The 24,034-nt window shown below is 27.6% G+C and overlaps 2 protein-coding genes across 2 annotated transcripts; both read left to right on the top strand.

The window, feature by feature from the left end:
- Positions 1-8,364: 8,364 nt before the first annotated feature.
- Positions 8,365-11,476, top strand: LOC147803992 (speckle-type POZ protein-like). Its single transcript, XM_087151642.1, has 2 exons — positions 8,365-8,648; positions 9,271-11,476. Exon 2 carries the CDS (start codon positions 9,388-9,390, stop codon positions 10,039-10,041), a length of 654 nt encoding a protein of 217 aa, XP_087007768.1. The 5' UTR covers positions 8,365-8,648; positions 9,271-9,387; the 3' UTR covers positions 10,042-11,476.
- A 1,761-nt stretch (positions 11,477-13,237) lies between these two features.
- On the top strand, positions 13,238-13,708 carry LOC147803991 (TD and POZ domain-containing protein 3-like). Its single transcript, XM_087151367.1, has one exon. The coding sequence runs from the start codon at positions 13,238-13,240 to the stop codon at positions 13,706-13,708; it is 471 nt and encodes a 156-aa protein (XP_087007493.1).
- The last annotated feature ends 10,326 nt before the right edge of the window (positions 13,709-24,034 follow it).

The following is a 24,034-nucleotide window of genomic DNA, read 5'->3' as shown; positions in this document are numbered from 1 at the left end:
CTCAGTGCAGATGACATTCTTCAGCTAAGTGTTATTTACATAATAGTTATTTATTGATATTCAGAAATTTAAAGTTAAGTACTTTTAATTGAAAATTTATTTAAAAGAAATATGTAAGCGAAAGAAAAGTAATAGCTTTTTCTAGTCCAATTAAATGTAAATACTTATTTTAAAAAAGTACTGCGGCCGGATATCCGGCCAAACTAAGATTCGTTGCATCACTAGTTAAAAGTTAGATTTTGTTCCTTTCCTTTTGCATTCGAAGTTTCATGTTGGAAACAAAAATATTGAACTTTAAGGAAGAAAGATTTTTTTTTTAGCATTTAATGTAAAAACGGACTTATTTTAAAATTGGTCTTCAGAACGCAAGTTTTTACTGATTATAGTTCTATCAACTCAGTTAGAACAGTAGTTTCCTTATGTGTAAAATGTATTAGTTATTTCTATATTTGAGTTCTGAATAATTAATTTCATTTCAATTTAAATAAGTACTGAAGTTTTTTACTTAGTAAACATTAATTATTTTATAAATTATATTAATTTGTCAAAATTATATAATTTGGCAGGGAAAAAAAGGGTGCTTTTATAAGGATTCCCAGCCAGCTGTTTCAGCTAAACATGATAGTTTCAATCACCTATTCCAAAATAATACCAAGAATGTTAGTCATTTTGCAGAAAAATAAGTAAATAAATTTATATATATATATATATATATATATTTTTTTTTCATTTATTATGCATGCTGCACCCATAGAATTCCTTAGAGATCTCCTGTTTTTAAAGCTATGTTCGACAATGATTGCTTGGAATCAGGTACGAAAACCATCCAGATTACCGATGTAGATGCCTCTATTTTTGATAATTTGTTAAGATGTCTCTACTGCAGTGAAATAAATCGGTGACAAAAGTTATGATAAAGTTCGTAATCTGTATTTGCTTGCAGATAAGTATGCGGTTGATGGTCTTAAAGAAGATTGTAGTGACATACTGGAATCTGAATTAAATGAAGGTACTATTAGTCAACTTCTTGTGATGTCCCATTTGTTTAGAGATTAAACTTTGTCTGAAAAGGCGGTTGATTTTTTTAAACAACATTTTTCTGCTGTTAATAAAAAACCAGAATGGATAAAAATATGCAAAAGTAATCCTGTAGTGGCATCATATGTTTTGAGAGAGGTTACCTTTTTTTTTTTAATTATAAGTCAAAATCAAATTAAAAAGTAAGACCAAAATGAAATTTTTTTTAATAGTATTTTTTAGGTAAGCACATTTATTTTTTTTTACTGCGGTCAAAAATTATTTTTGAAATGTACTGTATTTTTTTTATATATTGATTAATCATTGATTTTAATCTCATATTTAATCTCATAATTGATTTTAATCTCATATCTTTTTAAACAGTAAATAACTATCAGAAATGTTATAGTAAACAATGTAATTTAAAAAATTTACTTATTTAACAAGTTAAATTTATTTCATGTATGGTCGCAAATTTTAGAAGAATATTTGACTCAATGTAATAAATTTGTAATTTGGGCAATATTAATATTTCTAATACTTGCTACAAATTATGAAATATAATATAATTTCTGCTTTTTTTCAGTCATAAATCACTAAAAATACAATATTCCTTTCTTAATTTTATATAGCATTTTCCTTAATTTTTGGTTATTTGTTTTCCTTAGTTTTGGATTTTGTTGTTCAAACAGTTATTTCAGTAGTTTAATTTATCAATTACCCATTATGTTCTTAATGTTACTGAAATATGTTTTTTTTTTTCCTCAACTCTTTTTTTTTTTATTGCAATTTATTTAGAGATTTTCTATGTGAAATTTTGTGACATCCGTAGAAACAATGAAATAAGTATGGTTTTTCTGTTCCAAAACTCAATTTATTAAAATTAATTTTTGTTGCTTCTTTAATTTACATCTCTCAATTGTTAATTTGTTTGCATTCATATGTAGTTTTCTATCTGTTTGCATTATTTTATGAGTGTTTCATTAACATGTATACAGTTTTTTATTGTCTTGTATTCATATATAGTATTTTATTAATTTCCCTTTATAAGCATTTTTTATCACTTTTCAATGATATGTGTTTTTTTATTTGTCTTTATAGCTAAATTTTCTATTAGTTTGCATTGACGTATAGTGTTTATCAATATAGTATTGCCTGTATATGTTTCCATTATTGTTTAGTGTTATACACATTAGCCACCCCACAATTTGTAGGACTTTGTATTTGTTTTACACAGTTATGTAGGGAATTCATGCTAGAAGTAATAAAACACATATCAAAAGCCCCTAATCTGAGAGACCTATTTAATTGATGCTTAAGCATTAGTTTTGAGACTTTTTTAAAATTATTTTTTTCCTGATTTTTAATTTTTCGAAGATATGTGAATGAAATATCTAGAAGATCAATGGGAAATTTCGTCTAAGCAGAATTTAAAAAAAAAAAAAAAATTTCTTCTACTCTTGTTAATATGAAATTTTTTTAGAAATTATTTACCTATATTTTATTGAAACTCAAAACCGAAGAAGCTATTTTTTCTGTTAAAAGTGCAATTTTATTCCCTTCCTTTTGTATTTGAAATTTCATGTTGGGAACAAAAATTTTTGAACTTGAAAAAAAAAAGAAAAAGCAAATCATGATTTTTTTTAGCATTAAATTTAAAAACTTGTTTATTTTGAAAATGGTCTTTGTAACGCAAGTTTTTAATTTAATCAACTCAGTTAAAAGAGTTATTTATTTCTGTATTTGAGTTCTGAATAATTAATTTCATTTCATTATTAATGAGTACTGACGTTTTTAGCTTAGTAAACATAATTTTTTTATAAATTTTATTGATATGCAATGGAATTTTCCCTCTAAAATCCGTTAATTGGGCAGACTTTGCCTTCAGAAATATATTTTGAACTTTAGCAAAGTTGTTTTAAAAATAAATATTTTATTGAGGCTTCGAATTAAAAGATAATTTTATAAAGATTCCAGCCAGCAATTTCAGCTAAACATGATAATTTCAATCACCTTTTCCAAAATAATACCAAGAATATTAGTTATTTTGCATATTCTTAGAAAAATAAGTAAAAAAATTATATATATATATGTGTGTTGTTTTTCAGATTATTATTTATGCTGCACTCATAGGATTTCTTAGGCATCTTTAATTCCTCGCTTTATGTTTAATATGCACAGGGTGCTTAGCATTTTTAAATAGTGCTTAAAGATGCTTATTTTTTATTTACATTCTTTGAAAGCCCAGAAAAGTACTTTTTTTATTCGGTGCAAAAAATGCTTAATTTTTTTATCTTTTAAAAATAGATTTTTTTTCTTTACTGTGTCGATTTTCTAATTTACAAAAAATTCATGATTTTTTACCATTTTCTCTCCAATATTAAAATAATTTAGTTATTTTATCATGATTGTGTAAAGTTTTTGTAAATGTTTTTGATATTTATTGATTTTATGTTTCTTAAGAACTTTAACCAATAGAAAAAAATAATTTTTATTGCAGATCCTAATTATGATTTTGTAAAGTGATTAAAAATGTTTTTTGAATGCTTAAAAAGTACTTATAGCGTGCTTACTTTTGTTGAAAAAATCTGGCTACACACCCTGATGCAGCTTAACAATTTTAAATTAATTTCTTTGTGTGTTTATGTTTGTAAGGACAATTTCCGTGATTTGCAGCAGAATAATCGCCTAGTCTGGGCAGCTGCCTGTGCGTAAAAACAAAAGCAAATCAGAATTTGACCCAACTCAGAGGTACTGGCATCCGACCTCTGCTCAGACGTGCACGTTTTTTATTTATTTATTATTGTTTTTTTTAATGCCAATTTACAATCCTTTTAGCACCTTGGCGATTGTAGTTTGCGCAACTGATAATGACACTAATATATTCCCAAAGTTTTTATATATTTAAGGACGAAAAACTGAAGCAAAAACGCTATCGAAATCTGTCGAAGCATTGATAGGAAGATGGAATAAAAAATACCAATAGTAGTTTCATTTCCTGTTGAAACTTGGAGTGTTTCTCATAATCTCATTCAAGTGCTCTCTATTTTCTCGGCAAGAAAACAGGTTTTGTTGTTTACAATCCGGTCTATTTACGTTAATGATTTGTTCATTTTCGATTGCATTTTTGTTTTTCATCAATTACATGTTAATTTGCAACCAGTTATGCTTATTCATTTTTGACAGGATTCTAATACTGCGTATTCACATTATTATAGAACACCATATTGCCATTATTCTTGTGGATCTTCCTGGTGCTATTATTTTTAAGATTTGCATCTATAAACAATTATTTTTTTAAAAAATACATGTTTTTCTTGATTGTTTTATTTTTCTACAAATAATATTTCCTGTTTTTATTGCAGCTAAAGCTTTATTTCCTAAAACTATAAATTCCTTGCATTTGTAGCATGGATCATTTTTGTCTACATCTGTCAAGCTTTTAATGCCTATTTTTTAAAAAATAACAATTCTGAATTGCTATTTATTCAGGGCTGATTGTGCTCCGGAAAAAATCTGGATTTCCGGAATTTTTGCTAACAGTGATCCGGAAGTTTCCGGAAATTGAAGGTCCAGACGTTTCAAAAATTCATTGATCACAGAAGTTTCCGGAAATCAAATTTTCAAAGGTGGAACTAATAAACACAGTTTATTTTATTTGTTTGTAAGGGAGAGCCAGAGAGATGCTTTATAAACTTATATTCATGATTAATATTAATTTTTTATCAGTAAATAGTTGTTATAATCATAAACTCAAGAAAGAAAGACATATTTGTAAATTTTAATTACTTCTCCAGGTCATCATAGGTATGTATAAATGGTATAGGTATGTGTAAAATTTTAAATATATATTTTACGTTAACTAAGAAATATTGAGAAAAAAACCTTGTTTAAATGTTTTTCTAATTTTTCAATTTAAAATGTTTTTGTTTTTTTTTTAACACGGGAAATTTTCCGGAATTTTGACTTGGGTTCACAATCACCCCTGTTTATTGTTAAATAAATACAATACTTATAGTTATGTTTTCATTAAAAAATGTAATTTTTTTTAACTATTTACTTATAATTACATTTGATACGAAATCATTTGGCACTAATTGATTTTATGAAACTACTTTAATACGGAGTTTGCTTTTCATCAAGTATAAAACTAATTTTTAATAGGATACAGGCAGTTGTAAAAACCTAAGGGAATGGAAGAAACTAAAAATGACCAAATATAATTTTTTAACTATTTAATTAATTGTTCAAAAGGTAAGACATTAAATTAAATATAGTGTAAGAAAGTAATATTTGTTTCATTTAATTTTTTTACAAAATATTTTTTTCTTGCTTTAGTTTTTATACAGAATTTTAAAGTGTATAGAGTCTATTATTTTTAATCTGGATTATTACAATCCATATTTTCTAAAATAAATGTGTACTTTTATTTTAGGGTGACCCGGGGTAATTCACGATCACTCTGTTTCTGGGGTAAATAATGATCGCCTACGTTTTGTTTCAAAAAAAAAAAAATTTTTTTTAATTTAAGACATGGACAAGAATGCTTGTACACTTTACTAAAGTATAACTACATTTACTTAATAATAATTTTTTGTTTAATCTAACAAAATAAGTATCTTTTAAACTGCTTTCTGTATTTTCCATTTCAAAGATGGGTTTCAAAATGTACACATTTCTGCAAAGATCCCCCCCCCCCTTCTTCTCTTAATAATAAATATTTTGAATCACTTTCTTTTTCTTTAATATAAAAGTAGTGTAAGCTTTTGTTTAATTGTTTCACATCTACTGTAAGCATTATAATTGATTATAGGAAACTATATCAAATATTGCCCCCTACACATGGGAGTAATTCCTGATCATTGTCATTTCTTCTTATAAATAGTATATAAAATAGCTTATAAATACCTAATTGTCTTTTCTTAAATAACAGTTCATATTTATTAAGTGGAACAACTATAAAGTATATTTTAATTGTCATCACAAAATTTGTTTTTAACCGTATACAAGACTGTTTTCTGATTTGCAAAGTTTATAAATTAGCCTATTATTAATATGGTGAGAAATTATAAGCCTAAAAAGGATACTAAGCTTCTAGAAAACAAAATTAGTGAATTTCTTTTAATGATTGAAAATGGAAATTTCAGTGTGAGAGCTGTTGACATACCTTACTTAGCTTTACACTTTCCCTTAAAGAAGTTAAAAAATTCAGCAAAAGTAACCCATGTGGGAACTCTCTTATGTTTCAGAAGAACATGAGAATGAGTTGGCTGATTGCCTAAAATGTATGGCACGATGCAAAGATTTTTGAAAATTTAAAGTGTTAATCGTTCTTCTTGCTTTTAAATAAATCATTTTATTAGCTGCTTAAACATATCTTTTTGGTTTATTTGTTTGATCTTGATGTCTTATTTGTTAATTACCATTATATAATTATCTTTAAACAGCCCCTTTACAATAAAAACTGGTGATCAGTAATTACCCCAGAAATGATCAAGACCAGGGGTAATTCCTGCTCACTAAAAATTTAAAATCTTTTAAATTCTAATTAGATTTTCAAACAAAAGAAGGTGGCATTTGACTCATCTCATATAGCCTCAAACTTCCAGTAAATATTAGAATTCTATTTTGAATAGTTTTTTCACAAAATAGATGTTTGCGTTTTTTGATCAGGAATTACCCCAGGTCACCCTACTGAATATTCTGTTAATAGATCATTAAAAAATATATATATATATATACTGAATAAGAAATTGATTAAAAAAGACTAATATTTTGGAGAATAAAATTTCAACTGTTGAAATTTTTTTAATGCTTACTGCTTTTTTTTTAAAAAAATAAAATAACAATTGAAATTAAAACAACAATTTTGTTTTCAATTAATTTTTCTATTTTAAAACAAACTGATTGAAAGCTTACAAATTTTATTGAGCAGTTGATACAACTTTTTAGAGTTAACAGTTACCATTGTTCAACTCCGTGCCCTTGTAATTTTTAACCCAATCCAGAAGACAAGGGAACTCCTGTGTAAGTATTGACAGAAATTTTGCTTTCTTGGAGGACTTCTTGATGGAACTAACCAGCATTCGCGTTACAAGGAAAGGAAAAATACAAAAACCTCCCCTGGTTAGCTTGAAAAATCTGGCTTTTCGTAAGCTGCAGATTTCGCTTTGCAATATGCTTACAGAGCTAATTGCAATAAGCCTGAGAAATGACGTCACCAGTGTGAAAGTACTTGAATTTTAGTTACCTTTCAACATATTTACATTGAACAAACTGTATATAAATCGAAGATGACTTAAAATGAATGTTACATATTTTTAAAACTTCGTGTAAAACCTTAATACTAAGCTAGATTAATTCTCAGTAAGTAGAGGATGGAGATCTCTATTACATTTTTGGAATGAACATATTTTTTTAGTTTCGCTCTTCAAAATATGGGGGTAACGTAAACAGGAAAATGAGCTACCAGTTGATAGGTCAAGAGAGCAAACAAAGTTAATTACTATTTCCTATCTTGAAAATTGAAAACTTCTTAAAGAAGTTTAAAACTTTTGCTTTCAATTTTAAACTAAGTAATTTTAAGTAGCAAAATTTGAACGAAATAGGACGAATAGAATAGATTTTTAAAAAAAAATACGAATTTTTCTTTTTTTTTTTTAAATTTTATAATTTGGAAAATATTTTACCAATCCTACTACTTCTCTTATTTGAAATTAGTTAAAAATTTTGCTATTTTGCATCTCACAATGTTATTAAATAAAGTAAAAATAAATAATTTTTAAAAATCCTTTCTTGCAATAAATCTTGGAAGTTTTATAATGGTAAGTAAAAAAAGAAGTCCAGATATAAAAAAAGATTCATAAAAAATGAAAAAGAGGGGGTCCAAGCTTTCGACCTCTTATTACAACTCAAACAGTATTAATTTTAAAAAATAAATATTGCTATAAGGTAAGCGATATTAAATAGAAAATATTTCAATGAGTTTTACATTTTATTATTTTCAGATAGTTGTTATTTTTAATATAAATCGTGAATGTATTAATAGTCTGCAGTCCTAATTAATGGAGAGACGTTATAAAGTATATTTTTATAAAAAATAAAAAAGTTTTAGATATAGTATATATAATGCCATTCTAGTATCGACCAATCAAATGCCTCTGTTGTTACAAGATTCGGTCAGCCAAGAAACAACCTTCCAGGAAAATAGCTTAAAGGTTACAAGCTTATTTCCTTAGATCTGCAAAATCTGAAACTTCAACTCGTACGAATTTATTATATTTGTGAACGAGAACCATAGAACCCTATTTTAGTCCCTGCAAGAATCTAATCCATTTCATCGGATAATTTGTCAGAAATGGCCTATCAATTCGAATATATGTTTAACTGGAAAGTAGAAGAATTTACTACCCAAAGGTATAATGTGTACTGTAAACAATTTTGGCCCTTTGAGGGAAGAGTATTTGTTAATCCCTTTGGGAAAGTTTATAATCCACGCTGTATCGTTTCTTCGGAGAGAGAAAGTGGAGAGACTAACGAAAATAGAAAAAGAGAAGTAACTAAATTCTATTTAAGATTTGATGATGCATTACCGGAAGGCTTAAGAGTTCAATGGATTATTAGACTTAAAGGTCTGGTTTCTTAGGACAAGCGCCTTATCTGGGCGTCAGCGGGACGTCAACGTCACGCTGACGCCAACAAAATACTGGTTTGTTAGCTCAAGGCCTGGTTTCTTAGAACTAACGCCTTATCTGGGCGTCAGCGGAAAGTTGACGTAGATCTGACGCCAAAAAAATACTTTTTTGTTAGCTCAGCGTGAGCAGTCGGTCCAACGCAGACATTATCTCTCATTGCGCATGCGTTAATAACGTAAACAAATATTTATTTTGAATTTGTATTGATTTTGTTATTGTCGACCAGTGTTTTAGAGAACAAATAATGACTTTGTTCAAGAAAAAACACATTATAGCTGAGCTAAATGAAGAGTGCTATGTTTAATGAAGAAGCTATGTTTAATGTCAAAATCAAAATCTTGGCTGATTTCAATGTGCTGTTGGATGTTGTCCGCCATTGCTTCTGTGGTTAACGTCACGCTGTAATCCAACTGCAGTTGAGTTGGACGGCAATTGAAGTTCAAGATAAGCGTTCGATGACGTATACTATCAAACTCACAAATAAACCAATCAGAGGTTAGCGCTGATTTCCAGCTGACGCCGACGTTTAGGACGACAGGCTAAGAAACCAGGCCTTAAGGGTATAGATGATTCTTTATATCTTGCAGATTATGAAGAGCGTTTGGTTGAACATGGCAGAGTTTTGCTGTTTTACGTTGTTACTAAAGGAGAAACTTTGAGGGTTGCTCATAAAGTCATGGAGTACTCACGTGAACATGGATATATTGAAATGGAATTTACTTTTCATATGTTGTTTGCCTATCCTGTTCCACGTGTAAAATGGACCACCACTCCCGTAAAAAGTGTTCTACGTAAAAGACGTTGTAATTTATGCTCTGATTTTAAAAACCTATACGATTCGAAAGAAATGGCTGACGTAACTATTACTGTTGATGGTGTCTGTCTTCTCGCCCACAAATTAGTGCTTGTGACTCACTCTCCTATTTTTAAAGCTATGTTCGACAATGATTGCTTGGAATCCAATACGAAAACCATCCAAATTACTGATGTAGATGCCTCTACTTTTGATAATTTTTTAAGATGTCTCTACTGCAGTGAAATCGGGGACAAAAGTTATGATATGGTTCGTAATCTGTACGTGCTTGCAGATAAGTATGCCGTTGATGCTCTTAAAGAAGATTGTAGGAATATACTGCAGTCTGAATTAAATGAAGGTACTGTTTGTCAACTTCTTGAGATGTCTTATTTGTTTATGGATGAAACTTTGAAAGGAAAGGCGGTTAAATTTATTAAACAACATTTTTCTGCAGTGAGTGAAAAGCCAGAATGGTTCAAAATATGTGAAGATCATCCCAAAATGGCCTCAGATGTTTTGAGAACGGTTACCTAATTTTTGGGTGATAAGTAAAAACTAAAAAAAAAAGTTAGATCAAAGTGAGAGTTTTTCAAAAAAAAAAGTTTTTTTTATTAATATTTTTAGGACTAGCATTTTTGTTTTTTTTTTAGCATGGTCAAAAATTCTTTTTGAAATGTACTGTTTTTTTTCATATATTGATTAATTATCGATTTTAATCTCATATTCTTTAAAAAGTAAATAGTACCTATCATCAAGGTTAATTTTAATGTTAATAATGTAATTTAAAAGATTATTTTATTTATTTATTGACTTAGACTTTTATAGACTTATTTTATTTAACAAAATTAAATTTATTTCATGTATGGTCGCAAATCTTGGAAGAATATTTGATTCAGTGTAATAAATGTATAATATTTTTTTATTAGGGCAACATTAATATTTCTAATTTTTGCTAGAAATTGCAAAATATAGTACAATTTCTGCCTTTTTTCCATCATAAATCGCAAAAATACAGTAGTATATTCCTTAATTTTTGGAAGCTGTTTTATTTGTTTTCCTTTGTTTTGAATTTTATTGCTTAAACAGTTATTTTAGTAGTTTAATTTAACAATTACCCATTATGTTCTTGATGTTTAATAAAATATAGGTTTTTTCTTAACTCTTTTTTTTTATTACAATTTATTTAGTCGATTATCCCTCCTATTATGAATCAAATATATTTTGTATCATAAAAGAATACATTTTCAATTCAATTATTACATTATTTTCAATTATTAGATTAATTTGTTTTCTATTGCATAACTATTACTTTTTAAACAATGTTATATAACGCTTAATATATTTTTTTTATTGAATAATACAATGGTTAATGTTATAAAGGTAAAATAATACCTCTTAATTGATGAACTATCTATGTGAAATTTTGTGATATCCGTAGAAACAATGAAATAAGTATGGTTTTTCTGTTCCAAAGCTCAGACTAAATTATTGAAATTAGTTTTTATTGCTTCATTAATTTACATCTCTCAATTGTTAATATTCTAACTTGCTTGCATTCATATGTAGTTTTCTATCAGTTTGAAATTTTCAATATGTGTTTATTATTTGTCTTTATAGCTAAATTTTCTGTTAGTTTGCATTGATGTATAGTATCTATCATTATTTGCCTGTATATGTATGAAGAAGCTATTTTTACTGTTAAAAGTAGAGATGCAGCGGATATCCGGCAGTCACTATCAATCCGGCTAGTAGGCCGGATATCCGGTTATGGCCGGATATTATGATTATCCAGCAGTAACATTTAGCTCGAAATAAAATATTGAGTAGAAAGGTAAAAATGAAATATGTATATATAATTCATCACAATGATGGTAGAAAATGTAATTTTAACATAGAAATCAATATTCTTTTCAATTATAATTTTTTTTATACTTAAAGTGTTCATAAAATAAAGAAATTATACTTAAAATATGTATTAGGTTTAGTTTTTATCTTGGTTACTCCTACAACAGCTATATTATTCTAACCATTGATATAAATATTCTTAAAGTATGTTAATATTTTGAAAGTTATGTAATATAACATAGTATGTAGTATATAAAAATATGGTATACAATTACAACAGAATATATTTACTATACAGATATACATATTTATTGTATTATAATTAGGATAATAGCCAACCTCTTTGATTTTCAAAATAAAATGAAATTGGCAATCTTATCAAATAAAATATAATAAATATTAATATAAAATAAATATTAACTAATAAATAACTAATTTCATAAAATTTTTTTTCTCGTTTCACTTTATTTAAAAAATGGAGAAAAGATCTGAATGGTTGGCAGTTATACTCAAATATTAGAATAAAGTAATAATCGATCTGAGGAATTGTTCTATAAATACCAACAAAATAGGAGATCATATGTGATATTATTTATTCAATTTATAATTATTTTTTAAATTTTTATTAATACAAACATTGCATGCAACTGCTTTTTAAAATTAATTTATATTGGTCTAGCATTAAAATAATATTAATCCATGTAATTATCATTGTACTTATTAATTTATACGGTTAATACTGTGGTGACATTATATACGATGATTTAAAATAAAAAATGTTTTTAAGCCAATTTATCATTTTTCAAAATCCATAAATTGTGATGCAAAAAAAAGCAATTGTTCAGCACTTTTTGGCAAAATTCTGTTTCCTCTTTGCTCATAAATGATGCCTGCTTCAGAGAACAGCCTCTCACTATAAACACTGCTTGCAGGAGGAGGTAGATATTTATAGACAAATTTTGATAATATGGGAAAATTATTTTGATTTTTTTTCCCACCAGTTGAGTGGTGATACTTTCCTTTCAATAACTGGTCATGAAATATATATTTATTCAACTCCTGCACTGAAGTTAACTCAAGTACAAGAACATTATTTCAGAAAAAGATGATTAAAAACATATATATTATTAATTTATTCATTATTTCAATTTGATTTTTAATATAAATAAGTTTGAATGTTTAACAGATGTTTGTTTCTGCCACCTACTTATAATAAATATTCTATCAGTGGTTTTATTTAAACTGACCACAATACTCAGTGCAGATGACATTCTTCAGCTAAGTGTTATTTACATAATAGTTATTTATTGATATTCAGAAATTTAAAGTTAAGTACTTTTAATTGAAAATTTATTTACAGGAAATATGTAAGCGAAAGAAAAATAATAGCTTTTTCTAGTCCAATTAAATATAAATACTTATTTTAAAAAAGTACTGCAGCCGGATATCCGGCCAAACTAAGATTCGTTGCATCACTAGTTAAAAGTTAGATTTTGTTCCTTTCCTTTTGCATTCGAAGTTTCATGTTGGAAACAAAAATATTGAACTTTAAGGAAAAAAGTTCAAAAGTTTCTGTTCTATTAATACTGTAAAAGAAACGGGAAAGGGTATAACAAGGAATTTGTATTCATGGGAGAAAAAACGTGTAGAACATGGCAGAGTTTTCCTGTTTTCTGTTTTTATTAAAGGCGCAACTTTGAGGATTGGTACTAAAGTCCTTGGGTTCTCACGTGAGCATGATTATATTGCAATAGAATTTACCTTTAAAATGTACTTCTGTGATTCTGTATTACGTAAAAGATGAACCATCACTCCTGCAATAAATGTTCCACGTAAAAGACGTAATTTATGCTCTGATTTTAAAAACCTATAAGATTCGAAAGAAATGGCTGACGTAACTATTACTGTTGATGGTGTCTGTCTTCTCGCCCACAAATTAGTGCTTGTGACTCACTCTCCTTTTAAAGCTATGTTCGACAATGATTGCTTGGAATCCAATACGAAAACCATCCAAATTACCGATGCAGATGCCTCTATTTTTAAAATTTTTTTAAAATATCTCTACTGCAGTGAAATCGGTGACAAAAGTTATGATATGGTGCTTAATCTGTACGTGCTTGCAGATAAGTATGCGGTTGATGATCTTAAAGAAGATTGTAGGGACATACTGGAATCTGAATTAAATGAAGGTACTGTTTGTCAACTTCTTGAGATGTCCCATTTGTTTAGAGATAAAACTTTGTCTGAAAAGGCGGTTGACTTTTTTAAACAACATTTTTCAGCTGTTAGTAAAAAACCAGAATGGATAAAAATATGCAAAAATAATCCTGAAGTGGCATCATATGTTTTGAGATAGGTTACCTCATTTTTGGATAATAAGTCAAAATCAAATTAAAAAGTAAGACCAAAATGAAAGTTTTTTTAAAAAATATTTTTCAGGCTATCACATTTATTTTTTTTAGTGTGGTCAAAAATTATTTTTGAAATAATGTACTTGTTTTTTTTTTTTATATATTGATTAATTATCGACTTTAATCTCATATTTTATAAACAGTAAATAACTATCAGCAAGGTTAATTTTAGAGTTATTAATGTTATTTAAAAAATTTACTTATTTTATGTAACAAATTGAATTTATTTCATGTATGGTCGCAAATTTTGGAAGAATATTTGATTCAGTGTATTAAATTTGTAATATTTTTTATTTGGGCAATATTAATATTTCAAATTTTTGCTAAAAAATGAGAAATATAGTACAGTTTCTGCCTTTTTACCGTCATAAATCACTAAAATACAATAATATGCCTTTCTTAGTTTTATATAGCATTTTCCTTAATTTTTGGAAGTTGTTTTATTTGTTTTCCTTAGTTTTGGATTTTATTATTCAAACAGTTATTTCAGTAGTTTAATTTAAGTTACCCATCATGTTCTTGATGTTTACTGAAACACTGGTTTTTCTCAACTCTTTTATTTGCAATTTATTTAGACGATTGTCCCTCCAATTATGAATTTAATATATTTCGTATCATAAACGAATAAATTTTCAATTCAAAAGTTTTATTAGACGAGTTTGAATTTCTATTGCTTAACTATTACTTTTTAAACGATGTTATATACATGGTATCACGCTAAATATATTTTATTTTTTGAATAGTTCAATGGGTAATGTTATATAGTTCAGCTTATAAAATTAAGATTATCTATGTGAAATTTTGTGATATCGGTAGAAACAATGAAATAAGTATGGTTTTTTCTGTTCCAAAACTCAATTCATTAAAATTAGTTTTTGTTGCTTCATTAATTTATATCTCTCAATTGTTAATATTCTAACTTGCTTACATTCATATGTAGTTTTCTATCTGTTTGCATTATTTTATAAGTGTTTCATTAGCATGTATTTGTATGCAGTTTTTTATAGTCTCGTATTCCTATATAGTATTTTATTAATTTTCCTTTATATCAGCATTTTTTATAACTTTTCAATGATATGTGTTTTCTTTATTTGTCTTTATAGCTAAATTTCCTATTAGTTTGCATTCATTAACGTATAAGTGTTTATCAATATAGTATTGCCTGCATATGTTTCCATTATTGTCTAGTGTTATATACATTAGCCACTATTTGTGAAACTTCATATTTGTTTTACACAGGTATGTAGAGAATTCACGCTAGAAGTAATAGAACACATATCAAAAGCCCCTAATCTGGAAGACCTATTTAAGCAATAGTTTTAGGGCTTTTTTGAAAATTATTTTTTATCTGATTTTTAATTTTTCAAAGATAGATGAAAGAAATATCTAGAAAATCAATGGGAAATTTCATCTAAGCAGAATTAAAAAAGATAACTTTTATTTTTTTCTTAACTCTTATGAATATAAAATTTTTTAGAAATTATTTACCTTTATTTTATGGAAACTCTGAACCGAAGAAACTATTTTTTTCTGTTAAAAGTGCAATTTTTTTCACTCCCTTTGCACTCGAAGTTTCATGTTGGAAACAAAAATTTCAATTTTTAATAAAATGAGAAAAAAAAATTATTTTTTTTAGCATTAAATGTAAAAATTGGCTTATTTTGAAAATGGTCTTAGGAACTCAAGTTTTTACTAATTATAATTTAATGATGCTTATTTTTTATTTACATTTTTTGAAAGCCCATTAAGGTACTTTTTTCAGGGTGGCTACCCACCTGGAAAACCTGGAATTATCAGGGAAATTTTTTTATACTGGAAAAATCAGGGAAATATGGATAAAAACCTGGAAATTTTAAAGAAAAGCTGGAAATTTTTTCTTATATATTTTTTTTAATTTCACTAATTTAAATTATTTGCTAATTTTCTTAATTTAAATTGTTTCATCCATTATACCCACATTTTTTAGACGGAAATGTATCTCCAAGCAGTTAAAATATCATCAATTTACTTTGCTTTCATCAAAATTTGCTCCATTATAACCCTGTTAAACTAGAATACAACATAAAATTCTCCCATGGTTGCTAAGCAAATGTCTTTGATCTCTATGCAGACTATGGGACTGTGCAATTTAGGAAAGGCAAAGATTATGGTGGATGTGGAAGACGGGGTTAGGATTCGGTTTTTAAATTCTGTCCGTGTTCACATAATGATTCAAGTTTGTTCGCAATTGAGAGTGGTAATTTTTTTCTATTTTGACATATAGGTTTTTGTATTTTTAACTTTATTTAATTGTCTAAAAATTAGTTGGTTATAATTTAATAATAATGGATTTTATATTGCACTCTTTTTTCTGAAAGCTTTTGAAATCCCATTCAAAGAAATCTGTAAATTTTTTCTTCTCAGCAAACCAACCAATCACTCATTTCATTTTAACCTTTTATAGTATATTTTTATTTTGAAAAAAGTTTATTTTTAGAACTATCTATATATTAATATCAAATTTTTCGGTTTTGTTGGTAAATATTTGTTTTTTGATTCAAAATTTGAATTGTATAGTTATCACTATATCGAAAGTTTGTAAATGTTGCTTGCATTCCAGAGATGATATTTCAAAACTATTCATCTTTTTACCTAAAAAAGCTGACAATGACCAATGAATATCTAGGAAACATATTAAATGATGTATATACATAAAATATAATTTTTTTTATTCATATGTGTTTAGTCAGGAGAAGGAAAACGTAACTTAGTGTTTTAGTTCTGCACTGTACAAGATTCCAGTTGTTCAAACAAAAACAATTAACTATGCTAAACTAAAAAACTGCGTGTTTAGATTGGAATTCTTTAAATGTTTTAATTTCAAATAAAAAAAGTATAAATTTTAAGGAATTTTATCTATTTTTTTTCTTCTATAGAGTATTGAACTGAAAATTAGACAATTTTACAACTCTGACATTTAAATTTTTTATACTGAATCTCTTAAAGTAAAAATGTTATTTCAAAATACCATTATTTAAAATTTTGACTTGAGATATAGGTTTAAGGAAAATATGATCAGTGAATTTTATAAAAAGCACTGGTAAGATGAAATACAGTATACAGTACAGCTTTATATTGAAATGTAATTACAGTGATTCACAAAAGTGTTGATACACTTTCAATGAAATAAGACTATCCATTAATTAAAATGAATGTTTCAGAATATATATTTAATGATAAAAAAATGTGTTCTAATCTTAACAAAACTGAAATATTTTAAATGACAATATGAAATATTTTGAATACAAAGGAAAAGTTTATTTTTGAGGAATCAATCATCAAAAAGTGACAAAAACTTTATCCCACGAAAGTCATCATACACTTTTAAAGAAAATACTCGGTCTATTAGTAAATCTAATTTTTCGTTAAATTAACATTTAATGGAGTTTCCTTTAGCATCTACAATAGCTTTTAAAGCTTGAAAATACGTGTAACTAATTTTTTTTTTTTTTTTTTTTTTTTGTCAGGTGAAATTTGTGCAGAATATTTTTTTAAAATTTTTACAGAAACTTTTACAACACTCAATTGCAAATTTATGAATTTTTCCACAAAATTTATAATTTTAATCTCTGATATGAAGTCCTTCTTTTAAGCATTTTATCGCATAGTGCACAGTTCAATTGAATACAGTAAACTAATTTAACATATTCATTACTGATTTACCTCTTATGAAGACAAATAATCAAATTTGAAAAATCAGGGAAATTTGAAATCTGTTTTGAGTGGCCACCCTGTTTTTTGTTTGGGGTATGCAAAAAGTGCTTAATTTGTTATCTTTTAAAAAGAGATTTTTTTTTCTTTGCTTTGTCGATTTTCGTTCTAAATTACAAAATATGCTTGATTTTTACCATTTTCACTATAATATTTATCAGGATCTAGTTATTTTATCATGGTTATGTAAAGTTTTTGAAAATGTTCTTGAATTTTATTGTTTTAAGAACTTTAACCAATAGGAAAAAAAAATTTTTATTACTGCACAGTTCCTAATTATGATTTTTTTGTAAAGTGATTAAATATATACTATTTTTTGAAAAAGTACTTAAAAGGTGCTTTTATTGTTGAAAAAATCTGGCTGCACTCCCTGATGCAGCTTACTAATTTTAAATTAATTATTTGATATGTTCGCTCAATTCAGGTTATGTTTTTAAGGGAATTTCCGTATCGTGATTTGCAGCAGAATTATCGCCAAGTCGGGGCAACTTATGGGCAGCGGTCTGTGTGTAAAAACAAGAGCAACACAGGAGACTAACTCGGAAGTACTGGATCCCCATCCGCCAAACGTCTAAAAATTTTTTTTTTTAAATGCCAATTTACAATCCATTTGGCACCTTGGCGACTGTAGTAAGCGTGACAGATAACGATGCAAATATATTCCCCAAAGCTTATATATATATACAATATTTAAGGGGAGAAAGCTAAGGCAAAAACACTAACGAAATCTGTCGAAACATTAATAGGAAGACGGAATAAAGAACACCAATACTAGTTTCATTTCCTGTTGAAACACAAAAGTGTTTCTCATAATCTCATTCAAGTCCGCTCTATTTTCTCGGCAAGAAAACAGGTTTTGTTGTTTTCTGTCCGATCTACTTTTGTAAATAAATCCTTAGATTTCAATCACGTTTTATTTTTCATCATTTACATATTAATTTTGCTACCAGTTGTGCATACCGTATTTTTCGGCGGAAGAGCCGCTGAGCTATCGAAAAAAAAGTTGTTTTTTCCTACATGCGGCGCTTCCGACGAAATATTTTTTAGTAGCAAAAAAATTTGTCAAGGAAAGCTATTTAAGATGGAATAATTTTCTGAGAGAAAGACTATTTAAAAAAATTAATAACGAAGTCGACGAAATATTCGCCCATATTGCGATCTGCTGCAGAACATCGCCAATTCTTAGCAAACTTTCGGCAGCAGCCTGTAAGAAAATAAATAAACGAAATAATAATTTTAAAAAAACATGGCATAAGGAGAAAATTTAAAAGGTATGCATCTTGTATCCGCCCCCAGCTTAAGGAAAAATCGCAAGCTAGAAATCTATTTAGCGCCTTGGCAATTGTAATTTGAGCGAACAGAAAAGGAAGAATAGGACCCTAAATCCGACACTCACGGGACTGACGAAATGCCGATCTTCGGATCTCTTTCGGAAATTCCAATATGGCCTCCAAATTTTACTATAATTCAATTCCACTGTTAATTTCAGAAAAACCAATAAATTTAGTCAAGTTTCGATCGTAGATTATGATGGGGTGAATTTAAAACTGGCCCATCTTAAGAGAAATTTTACTAATCAAAATAATAATCTATATAATATAATCAAGAAGAAATAATCAGAATCCTATGAAGAAGAAATAATCGTTTCTTCTTTGGAGCGAGATCATAGTTCTCGTTTTTTCTTTTAGATAACATTTTGTTTTAACAAAAGACGCTTACCTCGCAAGAAGAAGAAAAAAAGCTGACAGGGAACTACAAAAAAAAATTTTTTTTAACAATTAATGCCAAGAAACTAACAATGAATAACAACAAAAAACAAGCTAAAAACTAATAACGATAAAAAAAAACAAACAAGCAAGCAACAATTAACAAGAAAAAATAAAAAGCAGCAAAATAAAAAATTAATGAATCGAATAAAAAACCGCAAAAGGGATAGAATTCATTTTGTTGTCCACGTGGTAGTTTCAATGTCAACTGGGTGTGGCCAATTTATGGTCAAACAGAAGAGGGAAATTTGGGGGTAAAGCACAGCTGTCAAGATTGATTGATCAGTTTTTTCCAACTTCCATTTCTTTATTTTGTTCATTGGAAATGCAAGTGTTTTTACTTCTCACTTTATTTTAAACTGCTTAAGAAACAGATGTTTCTTTTGACACAGATTTATTATTATTTTTTTTCAAGCTTCTTTTTTATTTTTAAAAGATAAAATAAAGTACCTAAGTTACTTCAACAGAATAAAATTCCAAATAAAAAGAATATAGCTGATTTTTTTTGTCTTATCAATATAAATTTCTAAAAAAAAAAAATATTAGATCAGATTAAGTGCCAAATTTTGGAATGCTGGATTAGGGGTCCCATACCGTTCTCGTTTCACCAACCCCTTTTAAATATTGAGTCACATTGGGTTATTTCCATTGAAGGAGAGGGCATTCTACTCACTAAGATTCCACCCTCAAAGATTGTGAAAGTGAAACTTATTTCCCGTTCGCTCATTTCTTCAGAATTTTTTTGGGGCCTGCTTAGTTATTTCTTATTCTTGTTATTATTAGTTATTTCGTTATTATTAGCTGTTTCGTTATTATGTATTAGTTTTTCCTCAAATTGTTAACGGTAATAAATTTTAAAATCTTTCTTTTAATAAATTTTTCTTATTGCATTGTTTTACGGATTCCTGTAATCAGTTCAGCCTTAATTCAGCTACTGAACATATAAATATTTTTTTGCTGTTCTTCTGTTTGGCGCGGTGCCAACTAGTAAGAACAACTTTATTTTATATAGTTTTGTTTTCTTTTTTTGCTGAAAGAGAACTTTTTTTTTTGCTGAAAAAGAAATTTTTTATTATACAGTACAGAACCCGTTATCCGGAAATCAGAAAACCGGAAAACCAAAAAACCGGAACGAAATTCGATAAATTTTCCCACCATTTAAAAAAAAATTTTTTTTCCTCATAAGATTTTAGGATTTTTTTTTTAAAGATGTTTACCTTACCATCATTTTGGAAATAATTATTAGTGTATTACTTCATCGTTTTTTCTTCTTTTTAAGATTATTTCCAAATAATTTTTTTTTTTAGTTGGGTTTAACAATAAAAAAACGGCTTTCTGTAGCGATTCAGAAAACCGGAAAAATCAGTTATCCGGAATAGCGATGGTCCCGATCGTTCCGGATATTCGGTTCCCTACTGTAATTTAGAAATTAAAACTTTATTTTATGAAATGCATAAAAAAATTTAATTTTTTATTATACAGATATTCTAAATGGTAATTTAAAGGTCTCTTCTGAAAGGATGCTGATATACGCGGTTCAGCGCCGGAGCGGCGCTTACTATAACTGTTTTTTAAAAAAATTCATTTTTATCGAGGTGCGGCGCTTGTGACGAAGCGGCGCTTTCGCCGAAAAATACGGTATTCATTTTTGACAGGATTCTAATATTGCGTATTCAAAAAGGTCATTATACATTATTATCGAACACCCTATTGCCATTGGATCTCCCTATTGCTATTATTTTTAAGATTTGCATCTATAAACAATTATGCTTTTTAAAGACCCTAACAATCAATAAAAACATGTATTGCCCTAACAATCAATACATGTCCAAGAGTCCAGGCCAAATTTGCTACCGTTTAGCAGTGCTTTCACAAAATCAACTTTAGAAAAACAAAATACTTTTTCTTCCGATTTTGTTTTTGTATCTGGTCAGAAATGATAAATCCATATTTTTACCAAATTTTTGTGTTAATTTTCTAACATGATTTTTAATTTTTACAAGTTATGTCTAAATTTTCACAAAATAGGTACCTCACAGAAAAACCTAGACAGACCGTTATAATGTTTCCTGTTTTTATTGTAACTAAAGCTTCATTTCCTAAAACTATAAATTTTTTGTATTTGTAAGATGGATGATTTTAGACGACTTTTGAACTTGTTTATTTACTAATAAATTTTGTCTACATCTGTCTAGTTTTTAATGCCTATTTTAATAAAATATACCAATTTTGAATTGCTATTTATTGTTAAATAGATACAATACTTATAGTTATGTTTTCATTCAAAAATGTAATTTTTTTAAATTATTTGATACGAAATCATTTGGCACTAATTGAATTTATGAAAGTACTACTAAAGCTTTATTTTTTAAAACTATAAATTCCTTGTATTTGTAACATGGAAGATTTTTGAACTTGTTTATTTACTAATAAATTTTGTCTACATCTGTCTAGTTTTTAATGTCTATTTTTAAAAAAAAATTTAATCGTTATTTATTGTTAAATAAATACAATACTTATGTTATGTTTTCATTCAAAAATGTATTTTTTTAACTATTAACTTATAATTACATTTGATACGAAATCCTTTTGCACTGATTGATTTTATGAAACTACTTTAATACAGAGTTAATGAAAAAACTAAAAATGACCTGATACTATAATTAATTGTTCAAATTTAAGACATTAGATTAAATATAGTGTAAGGAAATAAAATTTATTTCATTTAATTTTTTAAAAAATGTTTTTTTCATGCTTTAGTTTTATACAGAATTTTAAAATGTTAAGAATCTATTACAATTTATTTTGAAATAATACAACCCATTTATTTCTGGATTAATACATTTAAAAGAAAATGACTGAATAAGAAATTGATAAAAAAAAAAAAAAAAGGCTTATTTAAAAACTAATATTTTAGAGAATAAAATTTCGACTGTTGAAATTTTTTTAATGCTTAATGCATTTTTTTTTTTAAAAAATTTAATAAAATAACAATTTAAATTAAAACAACAATTTCGTTTTCAATTAATTTTCCTTTTTTAAAACAAACTGATGGAAAATTTACAAATTTTATTGAACAGCTGACTAACAAATTTTAACAGCCGACACAATTTTTTAGAGTTGACGGGTGCGGTCAACTCCGTGGCCTTGTAATTTTTAACCCAATCCAGAAGGCAAGGGAACTCTGGGTAAGTTTGGGAGAAATTTTGCTTTCTTGGAGGACTTCTTGAGGGAACTAACCCGCATTCGCGTTACATGGAGAGGAAAACCACAAAAACCTGTCATGGTTAGCCTGAAAAATCTGGCTTTTTGTAAGCTACAGACTTCACTTTGCAATATGCTTACAAAGCTTATTGCAATAAGCCTGAGAAATTACATCACCAGTGTGCAAGTACTTGAATTTTAGTTACCTTTCAACATATTTAAATTGAACAAACTGTATATAAATCGAAGGTTGCTTAAAATGAATATAAAACCTTAATACTAAGCTAGACTAAAATAATAATTCTGACAGTTTTGGAGGTTGGTGGGCTCAGTAAGCAGGGGATGAAGATCTCTACTGCACTTTTGGAATGAACATATTTTTTTAGTTTCGCTCTTCAGAATATGGGGGTAACGTAATCTGGAAAATGCTACCAGTAGAAAAGTCAAGAGAGTGAACAAAACTTAGGCCCCTTAATGTGATTTTCACTTTTAAAATACTTTTCTCTATCTTGAAAATTTAAAACTTCTAAAAGAAGTTTAAAACTTTTGCACGCTAATATAAAACTTGTTTAGGGGCCGTTCAAAAAGTACGTACACAAAAATGGAGAAATTTTAAACCCCTCCCCCCCCTTCGTACATTACCGTACATAAGGTCTTACTCCCCCCCCCCTTAGAGTACGTACATTTTATTAGTCTACCCCCCTTTTTCATAAAAATTAAAATAATTATGTTTTAAATAAAATTAAATATTTACTTAAGGAGGGTGTAGGATAAAGTCAAATTTAAATTTGGTGTATGTTTATAAAGTACGTACTTTGTATAATACCTCCCCCCCTCCCCATCGTACAAAACCGTACATAATAGCAAATCCCCTCCCCCCCCTTCGGGATGTACGTACTTTTTGAACGGCCCCTTATTCAAAAAATATTTCATACGACGAATATTTTTTTATTAATGATTTGTTATCTTTATTATTTCATTTAATAATGGTCGAAAAACATTAGATGATATGCAAATATTTTCCTAGTTTTAAACTAAGTAATTTTAAATAGCAAAATTTGAACGAAATAGGTCGAATAGAATAGATTTTTAAAAAAGCACTTACACAGCACAAAACAGGCTTTAAATTCATAAGCATTAGAAATAATTAAAATTGTAATTGATACACCTTTATCTTGTAAATTATTATCTATTATTTATTTTATAAATCTTAACTATAAAAAATATCTGCGAAGAAAGCAAGAATAGAACAAAACACTATCATGCTACATATATTTTCCACAGTATAAAAAAGCTATATTTTATATATTAAAATTATTGCTGCATTTATTATAAAAGTAATTTTAAGCATACATTATCACATGCGTTCTTAATTATAATTGCTACAGATAAAGTCCCTCAATTTTGTCTGAGTTTTTCGTTTGAAAAAGTGTTTTTTCTCATAATACAGAGGTCTCACATTTTTGTAATGCACCAAAAAACTCCTTAAGGCTCTTTTGCTTCCACATATTACAGCGGCAAGCAGCAATCTAAAAACAGCAGGCGACGGAA

This window comes from Parasteatoda tepidariorum, chromosome 9 (genome assembly GCF_982258835.1).
Source record: "Parasteatoda tepidariorum strain Cologne lab strain chromosome 9, Ptep-v5.0, whole genome shotgun sequence".
In the NCBI taxonomy this organism is placed as follows: Eukaryota; Metazoa; Arthropoda; class Arachnida; order Araneae; family Theridiidae; genus Parasteatoda; species Parasteatoda tepidariorum.
This window is presented reverse-complemented; position numbering and strand designations above follow the sequence as displayed.

Excerpts from the sequence above, each read along its gene's own strand:
- LOC147803992 (XM_087151642.1), top strand. The coding sequence starts at position 9,388 with ATGGAGTACTCACGTGAACATGGATATATTGAAATGGAATTTACTTTT.
- LOC147803991 (XM_087151367.1), top strand. The coding sequence starts at position 13,238 with ATGGCTGACGTAACTATTACTGTTGATGGTGTCTGTCTTCTCGCCCAC.